The 24,521-nt window shown below is 39.0% G+C and overlaps 1 protein-coding gene across 3 annotated transcripts in view; it reads left to right on the top strand.

Annotated features, from left to right (window-relative positions):
* LOC121378788 (multidrug resistance-associated protein 1-like) overlaps positions 1 to 18,526 on the top strand; it is an 87,606-nt gene extending 69,080 nt beyond the window's left edge. For all 3 annotated transcript variants that reach the window (XM_041507104.1, XM_041507105.1, XM_041507106.1), the window contains 8 exons: positions 642 to 841; positions 1,566 to 1,692; positions 2,190 to 2,291; positions 2,753 to 2,899; positions 12,586 to 12,744; positions 13,198 to 13,364; positions 13,835 to 14,029; positions 17,716 to 18,526. In XM_041507104.1, the coding sequence (XP_041363038.1) occupies positions 642 to 841; positions 1,566 to 1,692; positions 2,190 to 2,291; positions 2,753 to 2,899; positions 12,586 to 12,744; positions 13,198 to 13,364; positions 13,835 to 14,029; positions 17,716 to 17,827 (1,209 nt within the window). In that variant the 3' untranslated portion in view covers positions 17,828 to 18,526. The remainder of the gene's footprint in view (positions 1 to 641; positions 842 to 1,565; positions 1,693 to 2,189; positions 2,292 to 2,752; positions 2,900 to 12,585; positions 12,745 to 13,197; positions 13,365 to 13,834; positions 14,030 to 17,715) is intronic.
* Positions 18,527 to 24,521: the final 5,995 nt, after the last annotated feature.

The raw sequence follows: 24,521 nt of genomic DNA on the forward strand, positions 1-24,521 counted from the left end.
AGAGAAGTGGGTGTGTTAATCTAACCAATTGGATCGTGGGGATTTTAAAAATGTTTTTATGTCATGACCAAGTTTGCTTTCTTATTCAGTGCATTTTCCATGCATGTTAATCTATAATACTACTTACCTTGCACCTTGCTGCTATTGCTGTAGCACAATATAATAATCATGAATTACGTTAATATAACATACTTCATTCTCTCATATTGTATTTGATCTTTATAGTGTATAGTTTTAAATCTTTTCTTTATATTAAACTATTAGTTTTTTAAAACAATTATTATAATATGTATTAATGTATGTACATTGTATATAATGCTTAGTAATATACATTAATGAAAAATTCTGCATTTCTTTGTGTCAATTTGTTAAAGTTTTACAGCATGCAGTGCATAAAATTATGTAATGAAGTATTTAAATATTTTTATACCATAAATAGTTTTTGTGTATTTAATTTTACAAAATAACTTCTTTGGAAAAATATTAATTTATTGTTTTGGGTTATTTATTTATTTCATAAATTTATTAAATATTGTGTTCTAATTTAATGAAATACATGACACTATATGTATCGCAATATGTTTATATAACAATAACACTAACTGTGCAGTACTGTTATATATAAATGTTTTATTTGTTAGCGATTCTACGTATCCACATCAAGACAACTGAAAAGGCTGGAATCAGTGAGTCGCTCACCAATTTATTCTCATTTTGGTGAGACGCTCATTGGTGTTTCTACTATTCGAGCATTTAAACTACAAGAAAGGTTTATCACGGAGTCGGAAAAACGAGTGGATGAGAATCAGATCTGTTATTACCCAAGCATTGTGGCCAATAGGTTTGTTACGAACTCTTTTTTACAGTCAAATTAAGTTGCTCTCTTATATTCTCTGGATGATGGGCACTTTAAATATGTTGTTAGTCATCTGGATTTCAAACAGTCGTGGGTCGTGCTTCAGTTAGAGCAAGAACATCGGACGTGATTACGCCAGCAAAACATTTATTTAAATATTTTGAATATATTATATATCTCCCTTTGGTGAATATGTTCATGAACTTTTACAGTTTATTAATTTTGATGTATACTATGTATAAATTTACATGTTTTTAGAAAATAATTCTCAGTATCCAAAGTAACGATTTAATTATTTTTAGGAAGTTATTTATTAAAGTAGAGATATTTTTAATAGACTTCCAGAATGTTGTTAATTTAGAATAAAAATGTTTAAGGATTGTATTTTGAGTAGAATTTTAGCTCATGACTACAATGAAAGATATACATCTGTGCTGATTGTGTTAAAAACTTGTATACATTGTATATGATTATTATTATTATTGAAGTCACTGACTCTAGTTTCAGGGATTTGTGAATTTTGTGTTTCGCATACAATGCATTTGTTGAGCTACTTCAAACAACAGGAAGCCCAGCAACACACTTTTACACTTTACACTTTAATAAGAACTTGTAAGAATTGTGTAAGTTAATGGTAAAATAGCTGTAATAGGAGAAAATACATGTAGTTAGGGTCTTATTGTCATGCATTGTGCTTGGTTTCATTCAGATGGCTGGCAGTTCGTCTGGAGTTTGTTGGCAACTGTATTATTTTCTTTGCCTCTCTCTTTGTGGTGCTGGGTCGGAATTCCCTTAGTCCAGGCATTGTGGGTCTCTCTGTCTCGTACGCTATGAATGTAAGTCATACAGTTATCGTTAATCACACATTTATTAAGTCAGTTGTAAAATATTACTGCCTGAAGATAATAGTAATTTTAGTTCTTTGTGAAAAGTGAAATGACAGTATAATTTATAACAGTAACATTGTAACTTCTAGAGAGAGTAGACCAAAAAAATTAAACTCTTTAAAATGTAACTTATGGGTACAATTGTTTTTTTAATAACAGAGTAGATATTTTGAATAATTTATTTGGAGACTACATTATACTTTTTAAGTATCTATATTATGAACTATAAAACAGATGTTTACTGATAGATTTTTAGCACACAAAAAAGAGTTACTTTTAACAAAGACAATAGCCTTATGGTGACATGTGGTGCAGTCATATATCCTTTTTTGCCCCAAATGTTTGATGATATGAATTAATTACTGGTATACCAAGGTATAAACATTGCCCATGTCTTAGTCACCGATGCTTATTTAATTTTGTATATTGTAAACATTTTATTTCAGATAACACAAATATTGAACTGGATGGTTCGAATGATGTGTGACCTGGAAACTAACATTGTTGCCGTGGAGAGAATAAAGGAACTTTCTGAGACTCAATCTGAGGTAGACATCTGAATGAATATTCTTTACCAAGATTAAAGTTTGTTTAACAACACCACTAGAGCACATTGATTTATTAATCAATTATTGGATGTCAAACATTTGGTAATTTTGACTTATGGTCTTAAAGAGGGAACACGCTGTAATATTTTTCCATTAGTAGAAAGGGATCTTTTATATGCACCATCCTAAAACAGGATAGCACCTACCACAACCTTTGATATACCAGTCATTGTGCACTGGCTGGAACAAGAAATAGCCCAATGGGCCCAGTGAAGGGGATTTATCTCAAACCGACCACGCATCAGGTGAGCACTTTACCCACTGGGCTTTACGAAGTAGTCACACTTGTAATGTCTACCCACATTCTGTACTGATACTGGATGAGGATGAGGGGTTTTACACATTGAGTATGATCGAGGGGGACAGCATTAGTGTTGTAATGGTTTGTCTGTGTTTTCCAGGCTGACTGGATTATAGAAGATCGCCGTCCAGATGACACATGGCCTCAACAGGGATTGGTGCAATTTGACAACTACCAGACTCGATACCGAAAAGAACTGGACCTTGCTTTGAAGGGTATCAGCTGCACAATCCAATCTGGAGAGAAGGTGTGCACTTTTAATCGACATTTTTATTAGTTAATCTGGCCTAAAAGGCCTTGGGAGCTTATGCAATGGTGCAGTGTCTGTTGTACAGCATTGTTTACATTCTTCTCAAGTTCCACTATGCAGGTTTTAAGCAAACTTGGTCCAAATGATCCTCTCGTGGCCTTGACCATCTGTTATTTTGGGGGCTGAAACTGTAGACTTCTTCTTAAGTTTGACCAGACAAATTTTAAGAAAACCTGTTCCAAATGATTCTCTCGTGGCCTTGACAAAGTTTTATTGTTCAGTCTGATTCAAAATCCAAGATGGCTAGCCTGGCATCTGTTTGACTGAGTCAGTTTCAACTTCTTATCAAGTTAACCAGGCAGATTTCAACCAAACATAGTTTCAATGACAGTCTCAATATCCAATATGTTTCACCATGCAGATTTCGATCAAACTTGGTACAAATGATTCTCTTATGGCCCTGACCAAGTTGTTCTTTTTTCATGATAATTTAAAATCTAATGTGGGCGCTCTAGCCTCTGATTTGCTGATAGACGTTTTACTTGTTTTCAAGTTCAACCATGAAGATTTCAACCAAAGCTGGTACAGGTGATCCTCTTATGACTTAGACAATCACCAGTTTACACCATTTACTCCCTAATTATGACACAGGTGAAATTAGAATTCACACAACTTCAAGGCATAAGCTGTGATAAAAGTGGATCATTTATTGGTTTGGGTTACAATACATATATATGCACACCTTCATTTATGGTTGAAAAATTTGTAGTGTGCAAACAACCATCTGTGATGAGTCATTTTTCCAATGGTTCACTTTTCAGAGATATAGTTAGTTTAATACCAGGTGAGCCGTTCAGATCCCATGGGCCTCTTGTTTTATTAGTCCCCCAGCGGTCCAACCTAAGGGGACTATAGGTTTCATCTCCATCCTTTTTGTCTGTCTATCTGTCAGTCCGTTTGTCCTAAATATAATTTTCCGGATGTTTTTGTCACAATGCCTCAAGTTATTGATCTGAAATTTTGTGTATAGCTTTACCATGTACTATTACAGATCAAGTTCATGATAATTTACTAATTTTTGCCAGAGTTACAGCCCTTGAACTTAGGAGATACGAAATTTGTATTCCGAACGTTTTTTGCAATGCCTGAAGATATTGAGATGAAATATTGTGTATAGCTTTGTCATGTACTGTTACAGATCAAATTTAACTTCCATGGTAATTTAACAATTTTTACAGAGCTATGGCCCGTGAACTTAGTGATATGAAAATTTGTTGGGCCCGTAAGAGGACATGTACTCTTAGAATGCTTGCTTTAAAAGCATATGCTGCATTAACTTCCTCTCCCCCCCCCCCCCCCCCATCCCCTCCTCCCAGCATATAGTTTTTATGTTCATGAAAATGTTCATCATTTGGAATTCTTGTGAATTGTGACAGTTATACACTCTTGGTAGTCAATGTTTAATTCTGTATTTTTATAAATACAGCTTTTTGTAGTCGGACTTGTCACTTAAAGGGACATTCCTGAGTTTGCTGCATTGTAAGATGTTTTCGACTAATAAAATATTCCTAATATTAAACTTATTTTTATCAATTATTGACCGTCAACGGCCGAGGTCAGTATCAATTTCTTCGGTCCATAAAAAATGATATTGCCCGAAATGTGGTCAATAATTGTTTTATTACATAATGTCATCCATAAGACTCGTACATTCCTGTTTTGTTTATCAGAATGAAAATACGCCAATGCTTATAATTTCCCGCAATGCGTTAAAACTGATGGGATTTAGTGACGTCACGTAATTCTATGACGTTGTATGACACGCAGAGGAATTCTATGACGTTGTATGACACGCAGAGGAATGCGGAAATAAACAGTTGAAACATTACCAAAACAAAAGAATCAAATTCGAGACATTGTAACCAGCAAGAGTGTCAAAATCATATTAATAGCAAAATAAAACACCAAATATGATAAATCTGAACATACATTTATACTGAACAGTTACCGATTACCTCCAAATGCATTTTTTATTGGTAACACAAAATCCCAAGAGTGCCAATTCCAACTGCATTTTGATGTATCATGAATGTTTCTAAATCTGCGATATATTCCATACACAATTTGACTATTACTGACCTTGTTTTTGTGGTATTTGCGGAATTAAACTCAGTATGACTAGAGATGTTATCTTTTTGCTAAATGACAGCAAAGTTTTGTTTTGTGACAAGTTTGTGCTTGTTTAGGCCTACGTTAGAGTTAGTAGCTGATGTTGCATTATGTTACCTACTCATTAATTGGATAGAATTTTGTCTCATCTTTATTTTCATTGGTCAGGGCAATATCACTTTTGATGGACCGGTAGGACCGTCTCAGGGCAATATCACTATTTACGGACGGTCATGTGACTGGTTTTTGACCAATAAGAATACAGATATATTTTCATTATGTAATAAATTAAATATATTGTCTTGTTTAGAATATCAGTGTCTGTATATTCAATCTGTTTCTGGTCGTCGTAATATTTGTAAGAAGCCCAAACTGGATTTTTTATTCAAATAATTCCATACATACGGAAAAAAAAATTAGGAAACAAAATGAAATTTAACTTAGTACAAATATTAGAACGATCAGAAACACATTTAATATACAGCCACTAACATTGTATGCAGAAAAAATATATTTGATATGTAATTACAATCGTTAAACAATCTCTGTTAGTCGATAACATCTTTAAAATTACAGCAAACTCAGGAATGTCCCTTTAAACGAATCTGTTCTGCAGACAGAGTTAGTGATAGATTATTTAACACGAAAGAGTTGAAACACGGCACACTTTTTATTAATCCCCTACTGGTCCAACCGGACGGGACTATAGGTTTCATCTCCATCCTTCTGTCTGTCCCACATGTAGTTTTCCGGACTTTTTTCTTGACAATGCGTTGAGATATCGTGTATAGATTTATCATGTACTGTTACAGATCAAGTGACTTTTTTGGCGATTTACACATTTTTCACAGAGTTATGGCCCTTGAATTGGGATATATGAAAACACGTTTCGGACTTGTTTTTGCAATGCCTCAAGATATTGAGATAAAATTGTGTATATTGTTTTATCATGTACTGTTACAGATCAAGTTTAACTTTCATGGCTATTTACCCAGAGTTATGGCCCTTAAATTTAGGAAATACAAAAATTTGTGGGGCCCAGTTTTGCTTTAGCAGTACTCAGATTGCTTGTTTTTTAGAAAATTTGTTTCTAATTTTCATTATTATTCATACTTACCTAGTACTAGCACAACAACAATGCTATACGACCCTGAGTTATAACCTCCACTGCAGAATTATCTCCCCTTGCCGGATGTATAACCTACACCCGCGCATGGGTAGACCGTATATCCTCATTATCGATTCAAAGTCCGGAATGACTGAATCAAAAAAGACCTCCCTCGGGGCGGGTGGGAGGTAACGGTTGTTGTTGTGCTAGTACTAGGTAAGTATGAATAATAATGAAAATTAGAAACAAATATTCTAATAGTCTTATTCAACTTACCGTACTAGCACAACAACAATGCTATAACAGACGTGATATAACACCGTTAAAGCACGAGAATTTAACATTAAAGGGAGGAGGTAAGAAAACAAGGAGGACTTACCCATTCAACCAGTAGTGTTCGTCTCAAGTAATGATACAGTGAAAAAGCAACCCACATCATACGAGGTATAAAATGTCAAAGTGACTTTTAAATTGAAGAACTACAACCTCAATTAAAAGTAAACCAAATTAACAAGGTGAGGAAACCAGCACACCAAGTAATTGTAAAAAGACACTCGACTGCCCCAGATAGTCAACCATCCACCCCCCACTCTCCAAACAGGAGGTGGAGAACTATCTCCCAGAAAGACTGCCGCTACCGACCGGACGAAATAAGGGTCGCCCCCTACTCGTGACCCTGCGCACCGAAATGAGTCGCTGCCCTGCAATGACTGACTGAATCCACCGAGTTCCGTCCGGACCAACAGCCATATCACGGAAATAAAACCGGTCAAACGTGTGTCTACCTTTCCAAAATCCCGCACTCATGACCTTGAAAATGTCCAAAGAATCATGGAAATTAAGGGAAGCAGAAATCGCCCGAATCTCATGAGGTCGAACGGAGAAATTCCGCAGAACATGATCACCCGCCTTCTCATATGCCAGTTTGATGGTTGCAGCAATCCATCTCGACAAAGCATTCTTCGTAATGTCTCCTGGTTGGCGTGTGAAAGAGATAAACAGTCTCTTAGTGTTTTGCCGGAGATTTCTAGTACGCTCCAAATAGAATTTCAAAGCCCGCACCGGACAAAGAAGTCTATCAGAATTATCCGCAGAAAGCGTACGAGATAAACACTGAATGATGGCTGGAGGAAACTCTTCCCCTGGCACCTGGTTCTTAGCCACGAAAACAGGATCAGTACGTAACGTAACTGGCCTGTCCGTATTGTAATCCACCAAATCATGCAAAAAAGCATGAATCTCACTAATACGACGGCAAGCTGCTAGTGAGACCAGAAACAACGTTTTCCACGTCAAATGACGAAGACTGGCGAATTTCAAAGGCTCGTAGGGCTTGCCTTTGAGTGCATGCAGAACCAGAAAAACATTCCATTTAGGCAAAATGGAAGGCTTCTCAACCGTGTTTTGCAACGACTTAAGCAAGTCATGCAACACGAGATTCGTTGAGAAATCTTGACGTCCACACTGCCTCAGAGTAGTGAAAATGGACGACTGGTGACTTCTCACTGTTTGAACCTTCAGCTGTCTTTCTTGGACAAGAGCCAGAAAGTACTCAGCTAAATCATTAACAGTAGGCGATAAGGGATCCACGTCCCTCTCAGTCGCCCAACGAACCCAAGCACGCCAGTGACACTGGTAGACCCTCTCCGTAGACTGGCGCTTCGACGAGGAGACGAGCTCAGCAACCCGTTTAGAAAAGCCTCGGTTTCGGAGGGAAACCCCGACAACCGCCATGCGTGAAGTCTGAAAACCTCCGGCTTCGGATGCCACTCTGTCTGACGCAGTCTCTGACTGAGCAGATCGGGTATCAACGGCAACCACACCGGCTCCTGCACTAAAACTGACAGGAGCGGAGGAAACCAGGCTTGAGCTGCCCAACTCAGGGCTACGAGTGTGACATGACAAGGTTGTTGTCTGATCTTTGCCAGAACCTTGCCAAGCAGAACCGTAGGGGGAAAGGTGTAAAAATCCAGTCCCGTCCAGTCCATGCTCAACGCATCGTACTCCAGTGCCAGTGGGTCTGGTACCGGCGATACAAACACTGGCAACTGACTGTTCAGGCGAGTGGCAAACATATCGAGTTGAGGACTCCCCCACAACTGAAGAACTCGATAAGCCACCGTCCAGTGCAACATCCACTCCGCCTGAACCGGGGAACGACGACTCAAAGCGTCCGCCAAGACGTTCACGGACGAAGGAATGTGTTTGGCCGATAACACCACTCCCCAATCGTCGCACCATTCCAGAATCTCCAAAGCCGCAAGACGCAATGACAGGGATTTGGTGCCTCCCCACTGATTGAGGTACGCAACAACCGGCGTGTTGTCCGACCTCGACAAAATTCGACAATGTCGAATAACAGTCCTGAAATGGAGACAAGCGCGACGCACTGCTTCCATCTCCAACCGGTTGATGTGACGACTCCTCTCTGAAGGAGTCCACATCCCTGACAGATGTTGATCCAAAAGGTGTGCACCAAACCCCTCGAGGGAAGCATCGGTAAACAGGACCAACTCTGGAGAAAGTGGGTGTAAAGGAACGGCCTGGGACATACACTTGTCCACTAGACACTCTTGGATCGGAAGAATGAACCAAGGCCCCAATGGTATCACCAAATCCCAGCTGAGACCATCCCACACTCGGGACAAATGCCATTGAAGCGGTCTCTTGAACCGTCTGAACCGCACATTCAGCGCCGCCAGCGATTCGAGATGGCCTATCAACACATGGAGCGTGCGCACCGACGCACCGACGTTGCGCCAGCGTCCTGAAATTGTGAAGTCGTGAATCCGTCGGAAGAACGGACGCCTCCACAAGGTTGAAAACCACCCCGAGATAAGTGAAAACCTGCGTTGGCACTAATTCCGACTTGACCCAATTGGGAATAAACCCCAATCGGAGAATCATGTCGATCACAAACTCCATGCCCACGAGACATGCCGTCTGTGACGCCGCCGGAATTAACCAATCGTCCAGGTAATTGTGCATCCGTATACCCAATAGATGTACACGCCCCACCACTGCCTTTACTACCCAAGTAAAGACATGAGGGCTTGTGGCCAATCCGAATGGCAGAACTTGAAACTCGTAAGCTCTGCCGTCGTAGAGGAACCGCAAGTACTTCCAAAAATCCCGATGGATTGGAACATGCAGGTAAGCGCCCATTCCCCCACCTGAAGCAAAGCGCGAACAGACTGAACCGTCTCCATCTTCATAGATGGAATAACGATGTAATAATTCAGCGGCTTCAGGTTTAGAATTGGTTGCCACTCACCATTCTTCTTCTGGGCGAAGAACAGATGGGAATAAAATCCACCTCCTGGATGGCTTTCTTGTCGAGAAACTCGACAACCATCTTCTCCACCAGTACTCATTTGTCGACAGGCGGTACTGCAGGTAACCGGGGGAAGGATGTCAGTGGAGGGGGTGAAGGAAAAGCAGTTCGCGCCAACTTTGAACAAAATGGCGCAATCTGCCCCCACAGGAAGATCTGCTAACGGAACCTTCGAAAGCAGATGTTGATTGTCCACGCACCCTCATCCCGGCCGCTTCCCACCCCTGGGCGCCTTGCCCCGAGCGGAACCACGAAAACATGCCAGCTTCCCACGAAAACGTCCCTGTTTCGATGAACCACGGGCATTACCAGACTGCACGCCCGAATCAGACACCACAGGGATCTGATAACTGTCAAGAAAAGTCGATTTCTTAACAGGTGGAGGCTTAAAAGTAGATGCCGCCTGGCGCTTACGAGCAGCAGGGACGAATTTCGCCGCTTCTTGGTCCATGACCAAGTTAAAATTGGTCCCAAAAAGTAAAGTTTCCCTTACTGAGCGACTACGAAAGTAGGTTTTAACCACACCCGTCGCTCTCAGTCCCGCCAGGTAGTGATCCCGACGCAGAAGTAGACTGTTGGCAAAAACACGCCCAGCAAGCTGAGCGACGTGATGAGAGGCTTTAGAAGCCGCCAACAAACAACCCTTAGCCATCGGCGGAAGACCCGTGACTACTTTATCTAACCCAAATAGGAACGTACTTAAATGGTTATTGACTTGAAAAAGAAGTTTAGATAACCTCTCCAAAGTCTCTAAATCCGTGAGTGGCACACTGACATTAGGAGATGGGTGGCAGTCTGCCTTCACCCTAGCAGAAACGACCGCTGGATGTGAAAGGAAGGAAGCTCCCAATGTCTTATACGAAGACGTGGACAAAACCTTCGCCGCAGACAACTGTTTCCCGGTAGCTAACGCTGACGGAAACTCTTCCACCACCGCCCCCAAAATACGATCGCTACCCGCAATCAAAGCATCAATCTCCGCTAGAGATTCATGCGCTAACAGCAAGCCGAAATCCTGCCGCGGAGCGTCTGTCGCTAAAGGCCAGTTTCCAAACGAAACACCCTTGTAAGACTGAACAGCCTCCTCCGACGGAATTGCACCAGTCGGACCTGTTCCTGTACAAAACCAAGAACCGCCTGGTAATCATAATCACCGTCTGGCGTACCATCGGCCAAATTGGGAATCTCGTCAAGCACCGAACCTGGTGCCGACCCTTCCCCCGAACCACACACTGATTTGGAGTGAAAATTGTCTTCCGAAGAAGAAATTTTTTCAAACGACGCGCCATGCACTGACCGTAACAGAAACGAAACTGCATGAGCAGGACGATGCGGACCGGCCGAATCTGCAAACTGGTCCAACCCCGGTCTCGCTGAAAACCCCGGCGGTGGAGGGACTGGTTGAGACGATTCCCCTAGCCAGGCCATGAAATTCTCAAAAAGAGAAACATAGTCCCCCCGAGTCCGCCCCTGAGGGCGACCCGAAACCATCGGACCCTGAACGAAAGGTTCCGCCCACGCAGTCGAGGGATAACACCTGGAACCTCTACCCCGATCTGACAGGTCCGGATTGACCATCGGTGTAGACACAGGCACACCCAAGAAAACTGCAGTTTCCCTGATCCCTGCCGAAACAGACAACGGGACTGGTGGCGTCGGTTGAACCGGACCGTCAGGAAATTCGTACACGTACGAATCCTGCACCGAATTCTGAACCCAACGTACCACGTGTGGATTAGCCAACCTAGTTGACGTAGCCACGTGCGAGCGATCTAAAAGTTGATGATGCTGTACAGGCGCCCCAACAACAGAAGGGACGCCCACTGGCGTCGCACCCGAAACAACGCCACCCGGCTCCGTAACCGAGACAACGTTGTAAGACTTCGCGATTTCACCAAGTGGCTCGATCACCGAAGTAGCGCCGAAAGACGTGTTGGCCGAAACGGCGCCACGACCAACCCTGCACCAGAAATCTGGTGAGCCAAATGGTGCCGCGAAGCGGACTTCATTCTAGAGCTAATCGACCCCTCCACAGAAGGACTGATAACCCTGCTCCCATCAGCAAGATGGGAGTCGGAACTGAGAGACACAGTCGTTCCTGCCACGACTGCACTCCCTCCGACTGACGCCCCCGTTACAACCATAACCGGCGCCGCCTCCACCGACGGAGGCAAAAGCAAATCCCCAGGTCGAACGGAGCCCGACCTGGAAGAAACCTTCCCTGCTTCAGCCGAAACAGGGAGCAACAGTGCCCCATCCGTGCCAAGCGGCACTTCGGGTTTACTGGTATCACCATGAAGATGGCGAACAGACGAGGAGGCGCCCTTGCGCCTACCACTTGTCCGCGAGCTCTTTGAACTGGACACCGACTTGCCGACCGCCGGCAAATCGGTATGGAGCACGACCCCTGAGGTTGCCACTGTGCTCCGCCCGTCCCGTTCACGTCTAATCATCCTCTTTCGCTCGGCGTCTTTTGACAGCTTCTTAGCCTTCCCCCACGTGGAGGGAGACCAATTTACACAAACAACAAGAACGACATGCCCGACATAACAAATGCTGATCAAACTGGGGCAGTCGTTTAAGACAACCCCCCTCGGCACACACAACCAAACCGGTTGGAGCCCGAGGAAGCCGTGTCAGACATTAACCCCCTGTGTAAATTACCCAAAAGACCTCGTATGACAGAGTAAAACAAAATTACAAATTAATAAACAATTTGACAAAAATTTTTACTACAGAACTCGAACACGACTGCAATGGAGGACTGCAGAATCAAAAAAACGAGGATATACGGTCTACCCATGCGCGGGTGTAGGTTATACATCCGGCAAGGGGAGATCATTCTGCAGTGGAGGTTATAACTCAGGGTCGTATAGCATTGTTGTTGTGCTAGTACGGTAAGTTGAATAAGACTACATCTGATAACCGTTTACATCGCTGTCTACTGTTATCAGCTCAGCAGCATATTCCCACTCACCACCTCATCAAATGTTGGTAAATGTTGTTTTAAAACCCATAAAAATGCAAAACTAATTTTTAGCAATGGAATATATTTGTAAATGTTTATTTCAGGTTGGAATTGTTGGTCGAACTGGTGCTGGAAAGTCCTCATTAACTCTTGCATTGTTCCGCATCATTGAGGCAACTGGAGGCCGTATCAGTATTGATGGTATCAATATAGCAGACATTGGATTACATGACTTGAGATCAAGACTCACAATTATACCTCAGGTATATGTGGTTTAAGTTCTCATTCACCAAATCACCAGGTGCAAATTAAAGTTCAAAATGGCACATGTGTGTTATTATTTAATTGCCAAAAAGCTAATTTGAAAATCAGATAAATACTATTCTTTAAAGAGCCTTAATTTTGTTTTGTTTTGGGCTTGGTAAAACTTAATTTTCTTCAGATTTCCTTCCCAAATTCACCCATGTAGTAATCATGTTTGGTCCAGTTTAAGACTATGTAAGGAGGGTTTGCTTCTTTTAAGATTCATTATGATTTCATTCTCTGCTCTAAGATATTAAAGATTGTGGATGTGCTGTCTTGTCAGTTCTAAAGTGCATATAACAGATCACTTCTATCTAATCAATAATGAAGAATGTTACAATTACAATTACACATAGTGGATACCAATTAAGTAATATGCTGGTGTGTTCAGTAAACATTCCTTTCTTTTCCAGGATCCCGTCTTGTTCTCAGGTTCTCTACGCATGAACCTTGACCCATTCGATGTTTACAGTGATAAAGACATTTGGCTTGCCCTTGAGCTTGCTCATTTGAAAAATTACATATCGTCCTTATCAGAAGGCCTTCTGTACGAGTGTTCCGAGGGAGGAGAAAACCTAAGGTAAAGAAATACTCTGAATTCATACAAGGTAGTTGTGTTCTATTTATTGGTTAGAATAAATCAATTGATTGGTTGTGATGATCCAGTTGGCAGCTTGTTATTTCTGTGGGTGGTGGTGGTGGGTGTCATCTTCTCTTCTCGTTGTTTTCCAAATATAAAAGCTCTAATTACAACAGTTATTGTTGGTGTTTCTTCTTGACGCATAAAAATAGATCTTCATTTCTTCCTCAGGAACTTTAGCTTTCCCTTCAGACAGTGTAAATTCTTGTGCTATGTTGGTATGAAATGTTAACAATAGACATCAGCTTTGGAAATCACAAAGTATAATTCCAGTATTGGTATTGACAAAATATGTCCAAAAACATTTTTCTACAAAATATTTGCAAATTTTTTATTAAATACATTTTATGCATATTTCAAACTATTTGGTGTGAAATACACGACATATAGTATAAGTTGTCTAATTGCAGTGTTGGTCAGAGACAGCTACTTTGTTTAGCACGTGCTCTGCTGAGGAAGTCTAAAATTTTAATTCTGGACGAGGCTACTGCGGCTGTTGACTTGGAAACGGATGATCTCATTCAGACAACAATCAGAGCCGAGTTTAAGGAATGTACAGTACTCACCATTGCCCACCGCCTTCACACAATCATGGATTACACAAAGTAAGTGTTACAGCATCCAGACCCCCTACACAATCATGGATTACACAAAGTAAGTGTTACAGAATCCATACCATCTACACACATTCATGGATTACACAAAGTAAGTGTTACAGCATCCAGACCACCTACACAATCATGGATTACACAAAGTAAGTGTTACAGCATCCAGACCATCTACACACAATCATGGATTACTCAAAGTAAGTGTTACAGAATCCAGACCACCTACACACAATCATGGATTACACAAAGTAAGTGTTACAGAATCCAGACCATCTACACACAATCATGGATTACTCAAAGTAAGTGTTACAGAATCCAGACCATCTACACACAATCATGGATTACACAAAGTAAGTGTTACTGCATCCAGACCACCTACACACAATCATGGATTACACAAAGTAAGTGTTATAGCATCCAGACCACCTACACAATCATGGATTACACAAAGTAAGTGTTATAGCATCCAGACCACCTACACACAATCATGGATTACACAAAGTAAGTGTTACAGAATCCAGACCACCTACACAATCATGGATTACACAAAGTAAGTGTTACAGAATCCAGACCACCTACACACAATCATGGATTACACAAAGTAAGTGTTATAGCATCCAGACCACCTACACACAATCATGGATTACACAAAGTAAGTGTTATAGCATCCAGACCACCTACACAATCATGGATTACACAAAGTAAGTGTTACAGAATCCAGACCACCTACACAATCATGGATTACACAAAGTAAGTGTTACAGAATCCAGACCACCTACACACAATCATGGATTACACAAAGTAAGTGTTACAGCATCCAGACCACCTACACAATCATGGATTACACAAAGTAAGTGTTACTGCATCCAGACCACCTACACAATCATGGATTACACAAAGTAAGTGTTACAGAATCCAGACCACCTACACACAATCATGGATTACACAAAGTAAGTGTTACAGAATCCAGACCACCTACACAATCATGGATTACACAAAGTAAGTGTTACAGAATCCAGACCACCTACACACAATCATGGATTACACAAAGTAAGTGTTACAGCATCCAGACCACCTACACAATCATGGATTACACAAAGTAAGTGTTACAGAATCCAGACCACCTACACACAGTCATGGATTACACAAAGTAAGTTTTACAGCATCCAGATCACCTACACACAATCATGGATTACACAAAGTAAGTGTTACAGAATCCAGACCATCTACACACAATCATGGATTACACAAAGTAAGTGTTATAGCATCCAGACCATCTACACACAATCATAGATTACACAAAGTAAGTGTTACAGAATCCAGACCACCTACACAATCATGGATTACACAAAGTAAGTGTTACTGCATCCAGACTATCTACATACAATCATGGATTACACAAAGTAAGTGTTACAGCATCCAGACCACCTACACAATCATGGATTACACAAAGTAAGTGTTACTGCATCCAGACCACCTACACAATCATGGATTACACAAAGTCAGTGTTACTGCATCCAGACTATCTACACACAATCATGGATTACACAAAGTAAGTGTTACAGTAGACCACCTACACACAATCATGGATTACACAAAGTAAGTGTTACTGCATCCAGACCATCTACACACAATCATGGATTACACAAAGTAAGTGTTACTGCATCCAGACCATCTACACACAATCATGGATTACACAAAGTAAGTGTTACGGTAGACCACCTACACACAATCATGGATTACACAAAGTAAGTGTTACTGCATCCAGACCACCTACACACAATTATGGATTACACAAAGTAAGTGTTACTGTATCCAGACCATCTACACACAATCATGGATTACACAAAGTAAGTGTTACTGCATCCAGACCACCTACACAATCATGGATTACACAAAGTAAGTGTTACTGCATCCAGACCACCTACACACAATCATGGATTACACAAAGTAAGTGTTACTGCATCCAGACCACCTACACACAATCATGGATTACACAAAGTAAGTGTTACAGAATCCAGACCACCTACACACAATCATGGATTACACAAAGTAAGTGTTACTGCATCCAGACCATCTACACAATCGTGGATTACACAAAGTCAGTGTTACAGTATCCAGACCACCTACACAATCATGGATTACACAAAGTAAGTGTTACAGAATCCAGACCACCTACACACAATCATGGATTACACAAAGTAAGTGTTACAGAATCCAGACCACCTACACAATCATGGATTACACAAAGTAAGTGTTACTGCATCCAGACCATCTACACACAATCATGGATTACACAAAGTAAGTGTTACAGAATCCAGACCATCTACACACAATCATGGATTACACAAAGTATTAATTTAAATGCATTTGGTAGAAATTGTAGATACTTGACAGTTTGTGTAAATTTTAACAGAAAAGGATTAAACTTTTCCAAATCATATCTCTGTACAAAGAGTAAAAAGGAAGTTTTGAAAAATACCTGACTGCTCTAATTGTCTTTAACTCATGAATCATTTAATAGATCGAATGACCCATTCGACATTACAATAAATTGTGGAAAAAACCCATTGCAATGACACAGATTCCACATACTACCGTGTACATGAGTTTATAACCATATCACCTACATGTATATCAACTTTGTTGAAATCTCCAAAGGCAAAAAGCATGCAATTTTTCCCCATCTGTTATTTTGCTTTTTTATCAAGAAATACTCTTCAAGTGGGGTGGAAGCCTCCAAAGTCTGTGACATTATATGCAGGGTTCATATGTGTCCTTACATTCCTTGAAAATCCTTGAATTTTGGAAAGCTGTTTTCCAGTACTTGAAAGTCCTGGAAAATGGTGATTTTTGCACTTTGTCCTGGAAATGTCCTGGAAATTTTAAAATATGTTGTCAGTTTCGAAACGGATGACTACTGACATTGTCACGATTTGAACATTTGATCTCAACCTAAGTCAGGATCTGATCGCTGACATTTTCCAAACTTTCTTTTCATGTTCCTATAGTCACTGTTCGAACATTTGATCTGGTCCCAAGTCAGGATCTGATCGTCACAGATTTCCTTTAGTTTATCTATAGTGCGCATGTGTAGGTTAACTTTAACACCTTACCCCAAGTTCAGCAGAAAAAGCACTCCATAATGTTTTGCGGATCCTGTCCCGGACGTAGTCACTGGCAGTGTTTAAATAAACCCACAACCCTCCCAGTATTTCACTTATTTTTCTTCTATTTGAATTATGATCCACTGTTACTCCATGTGTAATGGTCCTGGAATTTTGGAAAAATGTCCTGGAATTTGGTTAAGCTACAAGTGTATGAACCCTGTTATGTGACATCATGACTATTGCTTTATACCTTAACACTTGTCACAACATTGTTAAATTATATTACATCCTTCCATCCCTCTTGAAGAATATTCTATAAAATAAAAATAAAGCAAAAATGGCAACCTGCAAAACATTACATGCTTTTTGTCCTAGGAGATCTCAGCGAAGTTTATATATAGGTGATATTGTTACAATACAGTACGTGGAATCTGTGTCATTGTAATGTTTTTTTCCCCAATTTTTGTTTGGACAACATATGTAGAAAATCTTAACAGTAATTAAAGGTAGGGGAATTTTTTATTGTAGTTGTTAACAATGTGGTTCATACTTTAGTGTTTGCTTTTGTTTCAGAATTCTGGTGCTAGATGCAGGAGAGGTCCGAGAATTTGAGGACCCCCAAGTTCTGCTGCGGAACACACAGTCATTGTTTTACAAAATGGCAAAAGATGCTGGATTGGCTTGACAGCAAGTCACCCCTCAAAAGGATCATTATTAGTTTAAGAGTAGTTTTAGTCTGGTCATAAACATAATAATGCAAGGTATCAAGTGATACATAATTTAGGATGGTGCTGGGTCGCCTAAGGTACATTGTTTTATTACAAGCCTTTACAAAGAGATAGTAGTGTTGTACTCCATACATGGAGGTGACAGTGTTTGGGGGGATTTCTTTTGGTTCACATGATGTATTTCTGATGTGCTTCCATAGAATGACCTTCTCCAGTCATACTTACTGACCACTATCATATGTCCATCCATCCCCTTGTTTTTGTTATGTTTGTTTTATGGGGGTTTTTTATATATATCTATATACATATATATACATTATATGTTTTGAAGACATGATTTTACAACAAAATGTTTTTGTTTTTTTTGTGTACCAGTTACTACTACAATGATTTTGTTTTAATAAGTATATTGCTGTTACATATTAATGACTTAGTACAAATTGCTTTCTGTTTGCTTATATGTTATCAGGGCATTTTTCTGTGCCCATTGTAATTTAAGTATGCATCAAATCTATTTGTATGCATTTTCACACTGAATCTTTTTTTTTTCTTTCTTTCTTTCTGGGGTTTTTTTTTTTCCTTTTTTTTTTATGAGTGAAAATAAACTTTTATTTATTTTTGCCATGACACATGTAATATAATATGTATGTTGAAGTAAAGCTATTTCTATTTATTAGTCCCCTACCAGTCAAACTAGAAAGGACTTTAGGTTTCATCTCTATCCGTCTGTCTGTCCATCCCGCATATAGTTTTCCAGATGTTTGTTTCACAATGCCTTGAGATGTTGAGCTGAATGTGTATAGCTTTATCATATACTATTACAGATCAAGTTTAACTTTCATGACAATTTACCCATTTTTCACAGAGGTATGGCCCTTGAACATAGGAGATACTGAAATTTTGTTGGGATCAGTTGGGGACATGTATTGCTTTTGCGGTACTACCAGAATGATTGGGCTTTCTTTCAAAGCTCCCATTGAATCACTTTTTTTATTTAACAAGAAACTTTTGTGTAGTTTATGAAAGTATTAATAAATCAGTAATAATTATTGCCCCTGTTTTTAGACACATCGTAACGTATACACATGTTGAGATTTGTGCAAGCACATATGTTGGCGATCAGTTTAAAGACATCTGATTGGCTGCACCATGGGGATGACCTAGATGTCAAAGCCTAACCACCGCTGAAATCAACACCACCGAAACCAAATTCTACTATATAAGTTAACTGTGCAAGCACAAACTGTAAACAAGTTTTAGCTGGAAAATATGTTTAAATTTCTTTTAAATCTGGTTTTTGAGATGTAAGAAATAGAATCCTTCACTTCAGTATGTTACTGCTAATTTGACAGTCCCAAGTTCTGAAATAAAATACAAAATCTTTGTTTTACAAAAGGACAAAAGATCATGGATTGGCTGAAAAAGTCCAGCATGTCTGGACACAAAGAAGAACAGCTTTCACTTATTAGATATATTATGTTTTGAAATAACTTGTAAAAGGTATCTAACAGCCACTCGTGTAATATTCTCAGTTTGTTGTACCCTCTTCCAGTAAATAGTTCAAGAAGCATATGGATTTAGCTTGGTTTGTTCCTTTGATATTTAACATTTTACAAAAGAAGTGCCACAAAAACTTTTATTGTTTTAAAAACATCAACATTAATTTGTTGTAAATGTGATGTGTATTGTTAAATTATCTGTTACTTTGTTTTTTAGTTATCGCTAGACTTTTTGCAAAATAACAATTTAAAGGCAAGTTGATGGAGAAAAATTTAATTGTTGAACTTGTGATTTTTATTTCAATTGTTCATTGTGGCTATTACATTGTTTTATTGTATTACAGATGTGCCAAAAATGAGTTTATTACTTAGAGAGAGGGTACCCGGTGATAACAAAAACATTTCCTGTAGCTTTGTTTTGTGCATTTTGCCTACGGTACATTACATGGCGCATCTATCAAAGTAAGGTTAACATGACAGTAATATAATGGTGTCCAGTATGTTATGTATATTTGTAGTTTAGTTTTTATCAAAGCAAAAACACGAGGTAAAGAGAAAAGGTAATGCTGAAGAATTTATAGAAAAGGAACCTGTTTATTTTTCTTCAGATCAAATTTTGTTTTAGGGGCTGGTCACTAATTAATGTATTATGATGAGGGATGTGTTACAAAACATGGAAAAGGAAAGAGGCATTTGTCAAAGTTCAATAACGTTTTCAAAGCAATGTCTCTTTTTTTTCTTTATAAAGTAAATGTAGCAAGTCATGACCATTTTGAAAGAAATAAAACGAACAAAAGTACAAAGTGTAGACCAAATATTTTGGTCTACTTACATCCTAAGTAAAGGAGAGGACGGCAATGATGTCAAGTGTGTTACATAATTTTTAAAGATTTGCCTAAAATGTTATAATGGGGGGGGGGGGGGTTAAAAACAAATGGCCACTTGTCAAACTGTTGTATTTTATTATATTACAGATATTACAGTATGATATTGGAACATGTTGACTCACCACCCCCATTCTGATCAGTAATAATTATCTCCTTGTGATAAGTCATTCATGGGATATAGTATCCTTCTTTGAAAGTGGTACCTTAAAATGTCACATAGGCAGTAGACGAGGACGTAGGGGTAGGTGGGTAGGGATTTAATGGTAAATACCATTCAAAAAATGGTAATTTGTAATGTTCCAATTTTTTTCCAAATGTTAGCTAATTATTTTGAAATTTTTTATAATTTTTGTAGGGTATGTCCAAGGATGTATATTTTTCCTGTCTGTTTGACATGTATCCAGGAAATATTTTAGGGAGGATTGAGATAAACTTAGTCTAATTATGTATTAAACTGTCAAAGTGTCTGGGTGTGAAAAAGGTACTATTTTCAAAACATGACTCATAGGTACATGACACATGATGTCAGCACTTTATCAGCTTCATTTCTCATCTGATTTTCATGGATCATAATACTTTGAAAAATGTTAATGCTTTGCTTCTGTGTCAGAGGTTAAGGTTACTGTTACTAAAAATAGACATTTCCACATCACCACATTACTGACTCGCTTCTGTGACAAAGGTCAAGGTCACTAATTAAAAATAGCAAATTAAAAATGACACAAAACACTTTTTAAGACCAGGGGATTTTGAACTTTTAATTAGGTGTGATTTTGTAAGAATGCAGTGCATGTACATATATAATATGTTGGGTTTTTTATGTGAATCATTTATTATTGCTACCAAAAAATATATGAATATGTATAGTGCCATGAAAGTTTTAATGTAAATTGTTTAGGAGTTGAGATATTGCCAGAATATTCCCAGTGCCTACTTAAACTGTGTGTTACCGGTAACAGGTGCAGCTGGTTGACGTATTGTATGGATTTTAACCTTAATTTGTGAATGGGTATTCTGTCTCTGATGTTGTATGTACTTCCGTAACACTCTGACTTTGACTAAGTACTTACCTTTGTTGGGATGTCATTAAACATTCACTTAATCATGTGTTATTTCATCAAATACATGTACGTGGGTAACATGCTTAGCACAAGTGTTCACTGTTCTTTCAAATCCTTACACAAACTTTTACAGAAACAAACAAATACATGTAGATAGATCCGTGTGAAAAGCTCTTGAATCAAAAACAGTTGGCCATATCCAGTTTTAAAATGTAAGTAAAACAATGATACGTACATTGGAGCTGTTTCCTGACATTTAATATTATTCTGAGATAGGCCCTAAATTATACCAGGTATTCATTTTAGTTTAGTTGAACTTTACTTTTTTGAAAGATGGATATGCATGCACTATTGACCTATGAAGTATTGTAATTGTAATTTCTTTCTTTGTGACTATTTACACAAAACAAATAGCATCTGCAAATAACCGTAGGGATCTGATCAACCTTGTAACTCATTTTTAATAAAAATTAGTTTTGCAATATATGGGGATAACAAACTTAATGTAGAACACTACATATTTTAAAATTTATTATATTTTAATGTGTAAGTAATTTTATCGTTTAAGTTTTTTTAAATATTACAAACATTGCAAGAAATTTAAGTGCATTTTTGCGATGTACAGGACCTTGTATATGATGAAATAACACACTGAACGCTTCCTTCAAACAAATTATTCACTGCATATGTACTTGAACATATTTAAGCATGTTCTTTTTGTTTTAGTATTAGCTGTTAATTAATATTTCCAGGTGACTGAAGTAGAATAATAAAAATAGAAATGACATAAAACAGGGTACATGTATATTGAAGTGATCTAATTGTTGCAGCATTTGTCGTTTCATCAATATTACTGCTCCACCGTAGCATTCCATTTTGTTGTCCAATCCGGTTGTAGTAAATGATATCTTGTTGTATGAATAAAAAGTAAATTATTTTACATCTGCTTGTTTGTTCTATTTTGTAAGTAGTCTGTATTCAGAGTTATGTAATAATATATACTCTTCAAAAAAAGAAACGCATAATTGGTATATGTTAGGATTGGATTGCAAATTTATAGCATCATATCTTTGCTCAATACCAGAGCAGTAAAACTGAAACTTGTTAAACATGATCAGATCATCACATGGAATGAAATCGTCTATCAAATTAACAGGATTAGGCCACCGTATGAAGGTCACGGTCATGGACACTAATATCGAGTATGATCCCCATGAGCAGCAATGACGGCTTGGCACCTCCTACGCATGGAATCAAATAATGCTTGAATCACAGCCTGGGGAATTGTAGCCCATGTTTTTGCAAAGCCAGGAGCAGCTGGGGTAGTGTTTGTGGCGCAGGGTTGCGTTGCCGTAAACGTCGATCTAGTTCATCCCACAGGTGCTCGATGGGGTTAAGATCAGGTGATATTGAAGACCATGGCATCACTCCGACATTGTGTTGATTCAGGAAGTCTGTTGTTATACGTGTGCTATGTGGTCGTGCATTGTCGTGCTGGAAGATGGCATTTTCTGTGTTGATGAAAGGTATGGCATGACGCTGGAGAATTTCGTTGCAGTAACGTTGGGCTGTTAGATAACCTGGGACATGTACAAGGTCTGTTCTGCTAGTGTAAGTGATGGCCGCCCATACCATAACACTTCCCCCTCCATATCTGTCCACCTGCCGCACACAATTATTGGCATAACGCTCATTACGTCGTAGGTAAACTCTAGCTCTGCAGTCGGCGCGTTGAAGCAAAAAACGCGACTCCTCGTTGAAAGCCACTCTTAGCCACTGCTGTCGATGCCATATCAGACAACGTCTGCACCATGTAAGCCGTAGACACCTATGTTGCGCGGTTAAAATTATCCGTCTAGCTGGTCTTCTAGCTCGGATATTGGCTTCACATAAACGGTTTCTTATGGTCTGGTCCAAAATTCTTCGCATTCCAGGTATGGCAGAAGTTGATGATGAAGCAGTTAGGAATCTGTCATGTAAATGTCGTAGAGGTATGTATCTGTCTTGCGCCGGTGTGGTAACTCTGGGACGACCGGATCTGGGGCGGTCACGTGACACTCCAGTTTGCTGATAACGGTGCCAAAGCCTAGATATTGTACTCTGAGATGTGTTGAAAAGACGTGCAACTGTTGATTGCGATTCCCCGGCTTCCATCCGGCCAATTGCGTTGTTACATGTACGTTGTGGTTCTTTCAGTCTGGGCATAATTTCAACGTTACGTAGCGACACTATCGATAATGCGTATGTGAATGTAACTCAATTTTCTGTCAAGGGGTAGTGCACGTGCTGTACGTGCATGATTTGTACGTGATAAATGTGAGCTCTGCAACCATTATTATGGATATTGTGAAAAACATATTTGCACGTGCTGACGTCAAATCATGCGTTTTGTCAGCTTCAGAATTGCATATCATATCCACTAGCTATAGAATAAGATAATACTAAAACATTCACTATTATGTTATTTCAAAATTAATGTTATAAAAAATATGCTCTATGCGTTTTTTTTTTTGAAGAGTATATATATATATATATATATATATATATATATATATATACTCTTCAAAAAAAGTAGGGGAACCTGAAATATTAATGTTAATATCAACTGTTAGACCGAACATACATTTTGACCACAGACATCTTGTAAAGAACGTTCAGGTTTATTTATCAACACATTGAAACACATTCCATAGTTTGCACGTGCATCACACAGTTGCCCCATACACGTGCATGGGGTGTCGTTCTTGATTTTGAACATTTTTAGGAAGGTCGATTAATTACTGTGGAACATTATTTCTGTTGATCATACAGTTGTTATTGTTTTGTTTTTAGTCATTTCTATTGTTTGAATTTGCGATTTACCGATAAAAAAAATGTCAACTTTCAAATTTCACTTTTGACCCCAATCATCCTTCAAGATCTTTGGTGGTCATAAAACCTACTGGTTGTAACGGTTGCCCAATTAATTCACTATTATCATAACCATTCCATTTTGGCAAATGTAAATTCTTATTGGAGTACTTTTTTTGAAGAGTATATATATGTGTAATAATACTTTTCATGTGTGTTTGCTACAGTGGGTGGAGGTAGTGGCTGCATTCATCAAGGAAGATGCAATTAATTTGTGTGGTTGTGATCATGATTGGAGATGTTTACTTTGTTACAATACTATTAAATAGACTGCACCTTTGTAGGTAGGAGATC

This window comes from Gigantopelta aegis, chromosome 8 (genome assembly GCF_016097555.1).
Source record: "Gigantopelta aegis isolate Gae_Host chromosome 8, Gae_host_genome, whole genome shotgun sequence".
NCBI classification, from domain to species: Eukaryota; Metazoa; Mollusca; class Gastropoda; order Neomphalida; family Peltospiridae; genus Gigantopelta; species Gigantopelta aegis.